The sequence below is a fragment of the Coturnix japonica genome, chromosome 19 (genome assembly GCF_054131305.1).
Source record: "Coturnix japonica strain WE chromosome 19, WE-NBRP24, whole genome shotgun sequence".
NCBI classification, from domain to species: Eukaryota; Metazoa; Chordata; class Aves; order Galliformes; family Phasianidae; genus Coturnix; species Coturnix japonica.
In genome coordinates, this window is record NC_140681.1 from 3,787,412 (window position 1) to 3,797,608 (window position 10,197).

The 10,197-nt window shown below is 57.8% G+C and overlaps 1 protein-coding gene across 2 annotated transcripts; it reads left to right on the plus strand.

Moving 5' to 3' along the window:
* The first annotated feature begins 242 nt into the window (after positions 1-242).
* On the plus strand, positions 243-8,045 carry SNTA1 (syntrophin alpha 1). 2 transcript variants are annotated; one of them, XM_015881391.2, is made up of 8 exons: positions 243-557; positions 2,266-2,451; positions 5,778-5,970; positions 6,053-6,260; positions 6,329-6,459; positions 6,727-6,923; positions 6,997-7,184; positions 7,329-8,045. In XM_015881391.2, the coding sequence occupies exons 1-8, from the start codon at positions 296-298 to the stop codon at positions 7,419-7,421; spliced, it is 1,458 nt and encodes a 485-aa protein (XP_015736877.2). In that variant the 5' UTR covers positions 243-295; the 3' UTR covers positions 7,422-8,045. The 2 variants fall into 2 exon arrangements, with proteins under 2 accessions (XP_015736877.2, XP_085375649.1); XM_085519523.1 differs by lacking the exon at positions 6,053-6,260 and having other exon boundaries at positions 6,307-6,459.
* The last annotated feature ends 2,152 nt before the right edge of the window (positions 8,046-10,197 follow it).

A 10,197-nucleotide genomic window follows, 5' to 3' on the forward strand; every position in this document is an offset into this window, starting at 1 on the left:
ACGGACACCGCTGCGCCCCGACGTGCCCCGCAGGGTCCCCCTGTGACACGGCCGCACCGCGGTGCCCGGAGCCAGGAGGGTGCGAGTGAGGGTGTGTACAGCTCCCCGTGCCCCTCCCGGCGCTCCCCGTCCCATCCTCGGGCACGGAGCCCCGCAGCGCGGCGCTGCCCCGACGGGGCGGGCGTGGGCCGGGCCGGGGGCGGTGCGCGGGGCTCGTTGCTCCGCCGGGCGGTGCGCGGGGCAGCGCGGAGCGGAGCTGCCGGAGCGGCGGGGCCGGGCCCGGCATGCGCGGAAGATGGCGGCGGGCAGGCGAGGGGCGCGCAGCGGGCTGCTGGAGCTGCGCGGTCCCGGCGGACAGTGGCTTCGCGTCCTGCTCACCCTGAGCGATGACACCCTGAGCGTCAGCCCCGCCGACGGCCCCGGGCCCGGGGAGCCTCCGCCGGCTCAGCTGAACGGAGGGGAGCAGAGCTCCGGCGTGCCCGAGGCGCTCGCCAACATCAGGCGCACGGTGCGCGTCGTCAAACAGGACGTGGGGGGGCTCGGCATCAGCATCAAAGGTGAGGGGGGGGGGAGTACCAGGAGTGGGCGGCGGCGGCGGCAGGTAGGACCTACGCTGCCCTGCTGCGACCGGAGGGCTCCGCCCGCGTGTCCTTGCGTCCTGCGTGACCCCGGTGCGGTGTCCGCTCCGGGCCGCCCCAAACGCAGCGCTCTGCCCCCGTCGGGTGTCCCCCGGTGTCCCCCGCCGCCCCCACCCCCGTCATGGGGACTTTGCGGGAACTTCGGGCCGGGAACTTTGCGAGGGGGGGTGCGGGGGGCTGCCGCTGTCTGACGTGGCCGCATTGGGCTCAGCCTTCACCGCACTCCTTGCCCGGTCGCTGCTGGGTGGGGCGGTGTGTGGGGTGCGGGTCCCCGTGAGGGGTCCGGGGTGAGCCCTCACCGCTTGTTGGGGCTGTGGGTGCTGCAGCTCGGCAGCGCTTTTGGGAAGTGCAATCCCCCCTTGTAACCAGCCCCGGGCTGCGAAGCGCTGCCGGCTCTGCGGCTCTCCCAGGAAAGGAGAAACGTTACTTGCTTCAGCTAAACTTTATTTTTGCAGTGACGTAGGTGGAAACCAAGGAGCCGTGATCCAAACGGGGAGCTGCAGGCGGGCGGGCAGCACTGGGCTGCCTTGTGCCTCTGCTGCTTTGCAGGGGGGTGACCATGTGCCATTAAACGCAGCCCTCAGCTCGTAGCCAAACCTTGCAGGGGATGGGGGCATGGAGGGACGGGTACCCCGCTGCCAGCCAGCTCCTGTCCATGGCCCGTGGGACAGAATCTAAAATGGACCTTCTGGTTAAAGCATTTCAGCTGCATCCTAACCCCAGGCAATGCTTCGCTTGGGGTTTCTGGTGCTTCATGCAGTCCTGCAGGGTTAGGGTTAGCATCGTTAGGGTTAGGGTTAGGATCCTTCTCCTGCAGGCTCGTGTACCGCACGGTGCTCCGGGCGGCGGTTCCCTCTCCACGCACACAGCCCAGAATGGGTGGTTGCGAGGCGTTGCTTCCAAGCTGGGCTCGGCAGCCAGCAGCAGCCCCCGCGGGGGCCTCTTGACAGCTGATAGCCGGAGGAGCCCTCAGCTCCCGGAGAGGCTCTGCAGAAATCCGAGCGGAGCAATGCTGGCGGCACAGCGGGTGCAGCCCTGGGAGGTGTCACGCTGCCGGTCCCTGCCCGTGGGAGGGGGGTAGGGGGGAGTGAGGGGGTGCCCGGCACACGCTGTCCCAGCGCTGAGCGTGGGCAGCGCCAGGCGGGGCTGCTGGCATCTCCTACAGGTTCAGAACTTAAAGTGCAAATTGATCTCCTTGAGCTGCCCGGAGGCCTTGAGAGTGTCCTGGTGGGCTGAAGAGTGGGGAGCAGCCCGAATGGAGACAGAGAGGAGTGGGGAGCAGGTAGCCTTGTGGCTGAGCTGCTGCTCTGGGGCTCTTTTGCCTCTCCAGCACTCAGCTGCTGCCCCACTGAGACCGTGGGGTCCTGAGAGCAGGGAAGGCTGCTCAGCACACACAGTTAATAATGCAAATAGTGACACAGTTTCCTGCCAGAAGTGATGGGGAGGCGGTCAGGGCGTGTGTTTGTTCAGCAAGGAAATCTGCAGCCACTCGGATGGTTTTTTGAAGCACTTAACGTGTGTCTGCCATAAAGCTCTGAGGTATTTGGGCATTACGTGGGCACTGAGCAGCCCTGTGCCCCTAATTGCTCAGTGTCCCCTCACTGCTTGGTGCCCCTTCTGCCCGCAGGTGGCCGGGAGAACAAGATGCCCATCCTCATCTCCAAGATCTTCAAGGGACTGGCAGCAGACCAGACCGAGGCACTGTATGTGGGAGATGCCATCCTGTCCGTGAATGGCACTGACTTATCCGAAGCCACTCACGACGAAGCGGTGCAGGCACTGAAGAAAACGGGCAAAGAGGTGGTGCTGGAAGGTATGGGGGCAACAGGGTGCCCTGCTTATGTACACCCTGTGGGTACCTTGATGTCCTCTGCTCCAGGCTCTGAACTTCCATTTCAATCCTCCTCCTCAGCTGGAGCTCTCCCGCCTTCCCCCAATTGTGTCATCTCCAGATTTCTCCTCGTTTTTGCTGCTCTCAGCCTTTTTCTGCTGTGGGTTCCTCCTCTCCTGGGAGCCACAGAACCACGCTGCAGCCTGAGGAATGTGCTGCTCTGCACAGCTGCAGGGAGCAGATAGGGGCTGATTCCTATTTTTTTCCTGACCAAAGAGAAATACAACAGCCTCTTTCTTTGGGAGTCTGCAAAATTCCTCCCCGCGGCCACCGCACTCAGACCACCCTCTCTCTGTTATTTTCTTTTCATCCTTTACTTTGGCACTGGTTTCCCCCTCTGCTGGGAGTGCTGCAGGAGGTGGCTCTGAGCTGCCCTTCCTTGAGAGAACCATTTCTCCCTGTGACCTTCCTCCTCCCTCCCCTTCTGCATGGAGCTGGGTGGGCACTGCTCTGCTGCCCTCCAGGAGGCATCTAAGAGTGGTGGGCTGCTGCAGGAGTGGGGCTGGGCTTCAGAGGAGAGCTAGGCTGACTCCCACTGTCATGTTCTGGGTTGTGTTGTACCGATGTCATCACCCTCTTGCAGCCTTATGTTGCAACAGGTTGGATATTAGGTAAAATTCCTTCTCCAGAAGAGTGGTGAGGCATTGGAATGGGCTGCCCAGGGTGGAGGTAGAGTAACCATTGCTGGAGGTGTTTAAGAGTTGTGGAGATGTTGCACTGGGGGACGTGGTCTGTGGGCATGGTGGGATAGGCTGGGGTTGGAGTGGATGATCTTAGAGGTCTTTTCTAACCTTTATGGTTCAATGATATGCGCATGGCATCTCCAGTTTCCCACCATTTCCCATGAAGCAGAGCTTGGGGATACGGCACTGCTTTACACTGAGCTGGGGACAGCCCTGCTCCAATCTTGTCCTTGGGCTTGCTCCAAGGCTCAGTGATAAGTGACACGATGACTTTAGCACCCAGCAGGTGCCGTCTACTCCTGACCACACTCCCTTGCAGAGCCCCATGCCTGCACTCTATGCAGGGCTGCCTGTCCCCTGTTGATCCCTGTCCCTGCAGCACTGAGTCAGCCCTGTGCTGTTCTGCGTGCCCCAGCCTGGCACAGACCTTGGTTATGTTGGTGCTGGGGTTGGCAGGGGATGAGGGCAAACAGCAGCCCCCGAGCACTCCCTGGTTAGCTCTGACATCCATTCTTTATACCATAAATACCTCCATGCAGTCATTTAGCACAGCCAGCATATGTTCACCACCTTTCTCCTCCCCAGCAAAGCTTGTGTTTGGAACTGGAGCTCTTTTAGAGTGGCTCCCGAGCTCTGTGCCAGACAGAAACAGCCGTGACCGTGCTGTCACTGAGAAACCAGCAGTTTGCACGCTCCTGGCTGGTGGGGGGCAGTGAATTGGGGTCCCACCCCCTTTGCTGAGCCTACCACAGAGCCAAAGCCTGGCCCTGCTCTTCTTACATTCCTAGGTGAGGTGACACGCAGAGGCTCCCTGTGTGCCCTGCCAGCAGGCACTGCTCTGTGCCAAGCTGCTGGCTGCTATCTGCAGGAGCGTGGCTGTTATTTGTGTTACAGTGTTATTTGGGGAGAGGTGCTTTGCCTGACCTTATTTTTCCCCTACTCTTTTTTTTTCTCTTTTAATTTATTTACACATCACTTTGTATCCAGAGCTACAAAGCACTGCTGGGTTCAGCAGCCACTGGAGAAAGCAGCACAGGGCTGAAGGGACAGGAGGTCTCTGGTGCTCATTTTGGGGCTGGGATTTGCATGCTGGTGCAAAGGGGCTCAGCAGTGGGTGTCCCTGCTGTCTGTGTGCCTGTAGGGCTGTGCAGGATGAGCCCTGAGCATTGGGACTTATGCTGGGAGATGCTGTGGGACCACCAGATCTGATAAGTGCTCCATGCCCTCCAAAAAGGGGGTCAGGGCCTCCTGTCTTGGCACACTCAGGGCAGAAAACTGTGACCCAGAGATGCTTTGAGATGGGGGTTATGACTTCAAGGTCCCACCTGGGATTTTTGGGTCTGTGCTCATGTGTGCACCGAGGGGGGGGTCTCCAGCACATCCCACCAAGGACACCCCAGGGCAGTGCCCTGCATCCCATCCCCTGTGCTGCCAGGATGTGCTCCAGCCATTGCTCAGCTGATGCTGGTGGTGTCCCACTGTCCCGAGGTGACACTTAGGACAGGTGGTACAGGAATGCTGCAGTTACTGTGGGTTAGGAGGGGGATGGTGGGGTGGGAGCATGGCAAGCAGTGTGTCCCCGTGCCCCAGAGCACTGTGCCCTGCAGATGGCCTTTGGCACGGCTTGGGTGCCTGCAGCTGAATGCTGACTTGTGAAATGCAGTGAGCTGCCAGGCACTGGGGTAGTGATGGGTCCCCGCTGCTGGGAGTGCTGCCCGGGCAGCACAGCTCACATGCCTGTGGCAGCAAGGCTGCTATTTATACCAGCAGGCACGAGGTGGGTGGCAGGCACGTGTCTGTGCCCTGGTCCTTTCCCAAGGGCCACCCAAGGAAATCCCTTCCCCAGAGCCACACAGCCCCTGTGGAGCATCACTGTGCTCAGTCCTGGCTTTGAGCCCTGAGACCCCTGGCCCCATTCTGCAGCTGTGCATGGAAGGCCCCGCCAGCTCCCCATCACTTTTACTCTCCCCTTTCCAAGGCCTTGGGGACCACTCTGAGGTTTGCTCCTGACCCGCCAGGTCCTGAGCACTGCTTTCTTGCCCCTGCTTCATAGTTCACCAGGCAGGGTGGGTTATGTGAGCTGTGTGCACGCTGCTGCAGGCTTTTCCTGGGGCCAAGCCATGGTATTTGAGAGCTATTACTGCTTTGTTCCCTCTTGGCTGTGGGACCAGCTGTACCAGCACAGTTTGGACTGTGTAATTTTGGCCTGGGCCTCCTGCCCGTTCCCCGCCCCATCCCTCTGTGTGCCATCCCAGCCAATGGGGTCAGGGCTGGAATGGGAGCTGTGACCCAAACCATGTTAAAAATAAAAAAAGAAGAACAAGAAAAGCATAAGAAAAAAGGGGAAAAGGATTATTTTGGCCAGCTCAGCTCTGCGCTGCGTGGCAGTGTGCCCCAAATCACACGTTGGGTACTGCAGGGATCCCACAGCAGCACTGTGGGCGATGCTAAGGTGATGGGTGCAGGAGGTGTGGGTGCTGCAGGCAGGATGTGGCCATGCCATGCTATACCCTGCCATGCCATGCCATGCCATGCCATGCCATAGCTTGGGCTCTTCTCTTGCAGTGAAATACATGAAGGAGATCTCACCCTACTTCAAGAACTCGGCGGCGGGGCCGACAGTCAGCTGGGACCCGTCCCCTGCTGCCCCACAGAAGCACTCATCATCCCCTGTTCTGCCGCCCCGCGAGAGCCGCACGGTGCCGCTGCGGATGTGCTGCGTGTCCCGCAAGTGCCTCCCTGCTGACCCCGAGCACAGGTAGGGCTGCACCGCACTGCGGGGATGGGGCGGCCGCGTTAGGGGGAGGCAGAGGGGATCCGACAGGTCCGTGTCACCGCAGGTACCTGGAGGTGTGCTCAGCAGATGGACGCGTGGCTCTGTTCCTGCGGGCGAAGGATGAGGCCACGGCACAGTCGTGGCTCGGGGCCATCCAGAGCGCTGCGGGCGCGCTGCTGCCGCGGGTGAAGGACGAGCTGCGGGCACAGCTGGCGGCTGCTGGCACAGTGAGCGGCAGGGATGTCAAGCACGTGGGCTGGCTGACCGAACAGGTACCCACGGCCCCGTTATCCCCTGCCTGGCGTTCCTTCCTTCCAGCCCTGACCCCCTCCCCTCTCAGCTGCCCGGTGCCGGCACCAGGAACCTGCTGGCGGTGCTCACCGAGAAGGAGCTGCTGCTGTACGGCAGCCTGCCGCAGAGCCGCGATGCGCTGGGCAAGCCGGTGCACAGCTACCCGCTCATTGCCACCAGGTAGGGCTGCCAGCGGGATGGGTGGTGGTCGTGGTGTCCTGGGGTAGCGGTGGGGGCTGAGGGTGGTGCTGGTGTCTTAATGGGGCAGCGGGGCCTTAGGATAATGGCAGCGGTGTCCCGGGGCGGTGGTGATGTCCGTGGGGTGGTGGTGGGGTCCCGCCGTCCCAGCAGCGGCCACGTCGGGCAGCCGTATTCAGGGCTCGGGGGCCCACGGGCGGTGTCGCGGCTCCCCCTGCCGGCATTGCGGTGCTGAGCTCCGTGCCGCAGGTTGGTGCACTCGGGGCCGGCCAAGGGCTCGGCGCTGCTGGAGGCGGAGCTGGCGTTCGCGTTGCGGGCCGGCACGAGGCTGGGCGTGCAGAGCCACCTCTTCAGCCTGGAAAGCCCCCGAGAGTTGGCCCTATGGACCCGCCTGCTGGTGGACGGAACCCACGGCGCCGCCGAGCTCGCTCAGGAGGTGTCCGCAGGTACGGAGATGGGGGGGGGGGGTATCCCGGTGATGCGCCCATTTGACGGCGCTGAACGCTTCCCCGTCCGCAGCGTGCACCTGGAAAGGGCAGGAGTGCACCCTGTCCATCCACATCGACAAGGGCTTCACCATCTCCGCCACGGAGCCGGGGCTCAGCAGGACCGTGCTGCTCCAGCAGCCCTTCGAGAAGCTGCAGATGTCCTCGGATGACGGCACCAAGATGCTGTACCTGGACTTCGGTGGCCCCGAGGGAGAAATCGTGAGTGGACATCGCCCCACGGCCCCAGGGAGGCTGGGGGGCTCTGGGGGGATCCTCACCTCCGGAGCCCTCCCCTCCGCTAGCACAAGGCTCCCCACTCTGTGACGTTCCTCATTGCAATCATCCTCTGCTCCTCTCTTGCAGCAATTGGACCTTCACTGCTGCCCCAAAACCATCGTGTTCATCATCCACTCCTTCCTCTCGGCCAAGGTGACCCGGCTGGGGCTGCTGGCATGAATCCACAGAGGGGACACAGCCCCCACCACATCTATGCACCTCCCTTCAGGTCACCTCCAGCCCGAAGCCCCCCGCTTGGGATATGGCCCCCTGCAGGATGATGCCATCCCAGTGCCATCCTTGGGGGTGGCAGTGCCCAATGGCTCCATGCCTACATCCCTCCCTACAGTGCTCGGCCAGAGCAGCCCTGTGGACACCACTCGAGTGCCTTGAGATGATGTTTTCTGTACAAAGAACCTGTTTGTATGGCAGTTTTATATTTATATCACCCTCGGTGCAGATGCTGATGGGGCAGCACTCGTCCACCCGGGTTCCCCCTGGCACAAGGATGGGGGTCTGCCTGCCCCCAGCACAGCACAGCTCCAGGGGCCGGATGGACGGGAGCTGCAGATCAGCACTATATGCCAAACTGTTCCATGTTTCAGTGTTGTGACAGGAGCTGTTTTTCTTTGGGATGTTTGGGCCCTTCATTTTACTTTGCCAACTCTACATTGTTTTATTTCTTGGTTCTTGGGGGGGGGCTGCCAGGTGGCTGCTGGGAAACACGTCACGAACTGAAAGGTTCTGCATGGAAATGCCTCTTCTTGTCTGATTTTGGTCAAATAAACTCGCAGCTCACACCCAGCATTGGATTTAAGGGGACTTCCACTGGGATAGATGGGGGTGGGGGGGATGTGGGTGCTGTGTGGGCACTTCCTGGCCCCAGCAGTGCAGTGTGGATGCGAGCACCAGGACTCGAGGAGCAGAGGTAAAAGGGGAGAATGAAGTGAGTGCTGGGTAATGAATGGCAACTGGGAGCAGAGGAGGCTCCCTGCTCCCTCCTGCTCGTGTTCCTCATTAGTCAGCGCTGACCTTTCAGTGCCATAATCAAACAAGGCAGCCTAACGCTTAAACGGGAGCGTTTAGTGCTGACATTTACAATTGGTTCTCACGCTGGAGAGGCCAGATGAAAGTTTCCTCGCAGACAACGAGCTGCGGGGAGCGAGGATCAAAGAACTCATTTGCCAAAGCACACGTGTTGCTGGCCCCTATCAGCCAGCAGCCAGGCCCCACATCACATTGCATCTCATCATCGCGCTGCCTGCTGTTTGTGCTGCAGCTTCTTGTGTTTATCAGCCATTCTTGCCTGAGTGCTGAACACACACAGTGTGTGCTGGGTCCCTTCCTACCCTGCACCCCCATGGTCCACCTCCCCCCCCCCATCCCTGCTTCCAGCCCCTTATCTCAGGGTTTTCAGTTAAGACAAAGGAAAGCAAATGGGGCTCACGCAGCATCTCTGGCCCAGGTGACACAGAAGGAACCAAGCCCACAGGTAACACTTCTGTCCTCCTCACCCCAGGATGAAGCAGCCAGTGTGGATGCTGCCATTAAAATGACTGGGGAAAAAAGTCATCAAAAAGCCAAGGAAATCCAGATGTTTTTATCCCAGCTCTACCACTTACTTATCTATCTACCTATTTATCTATCTATCTGTCTATCTATGTCATCATTTATCAGTCTCTCTATACATTTATCTGTGTATCTATCTATCCATCTATCATCTATGTAACCATCTGTCTATTCATGTATTGATCAGCCTATCTATCTATCTATCTATCTATCTATCATCTATCTATCTATCTATCTATCTATCTATCTATCTATCTATCTATCTATCTATCTATCTATCTATCCATCCATCTATCTTATCTATCTATCTATCTATCTATCTATCTATCTATCTATCTATCTATCTATCTATCTATCTATCTATCTATCCATCCATCCATCTGGCTATCTCTCTATCTGTCTAATCTATCTATCTGTCTATCTGTCCATCTGTAACCATCCATCTATCTTATCTATATATCTTATCTATCAATTTATATATCTAGCTGTCCATCTACATAACTGTTTGTATACCTATCTTTTCATCTATCTATCTGTCTGTCTTTCTATCCATGTCTATCTATCCATCTATGTATCTGTCTTTCTGTCTAGATATCCATCTATCTATCTCTCAGTCTTTCTATATATCTACCCATCTACCCATCTATCTATCTATCTATCTATCTATCTATCTATCTATCTATCTATCTATCTATCTATCTATCTACGCCTTTAACTTCTGTCTATGTGTTCTAGATCAGATCAGGACTCAGGAGGTTGGGGAGCTGAGAGCAGCTGAGCTGACAGCCAGAAGGCAGAGGTTTGTTCTACAGCCAGGGATGGGATTTGGTGTGTAATGTGGAGAGATACAGATGAGATCCTATCAGAGTTCCTGTGTTTTTGCTATACTGTGTATTATCAGTGCTGCAAAGTAGATCTCCCCCCCACCAAAACCTGTTCTTTTTTCACAGCACGAGCTTATTTCTGAGCCCTTCACCGTGGTGGTGACATATCCATATGCAATATAAATGACCTGTTGTTTCAAATGATGATAATGGGAATAAATACCAAATTAAAAAAGAATCAAAATCACTCAGGTCAGGAGAAATACCAGAATTTCAAACACCCAGAAAGCTCTTGCTCAAGCAAAGGGCACATAACCATGGCAACAGGAGCCCTCACTGTCACCATAAGAAAAAAATATATTATTCTAGGAGAGCTCTTAAAAGGGAAATATACATTTCACTGAGGTGGGTGATGAAATATTGGCTGGTGGATTGAGGAATGAGGTGGAGGAGCCTGGGAAGTAACCCAGGCCGCTCTTCAGCACATGGTGGGTGTGGAGAGGAGATGGGGAGCTGAAGGCTGTGGGGCTGGGGCTGCAAATGGTCTCATTGGGGATGTCCAA

Coding starts and splice junctions, on each gene's coding strand:
- SNTA1 (XM_015881391.2), top strand. CDS start 296: ATGGCGGCGGGCAGGCGAGGGGCGCGCAGCGGGCTGCTGGAGCTGCGC. Junction 6,924..6,996: donor CGCTCAGGAGGTGTCCGCAG/GTACGGAGATGG, acceptor CCCCGTCCGCAG/CGTGCACCTGGAAAGGGCAG. Junction 7,185..7,328: donor GTGGCCCCGAGGGAGAAATC/GTGAGTGGACAT, acceptor CCTCTCTTGCAG/CAATTGGACCTTCACTGCTG.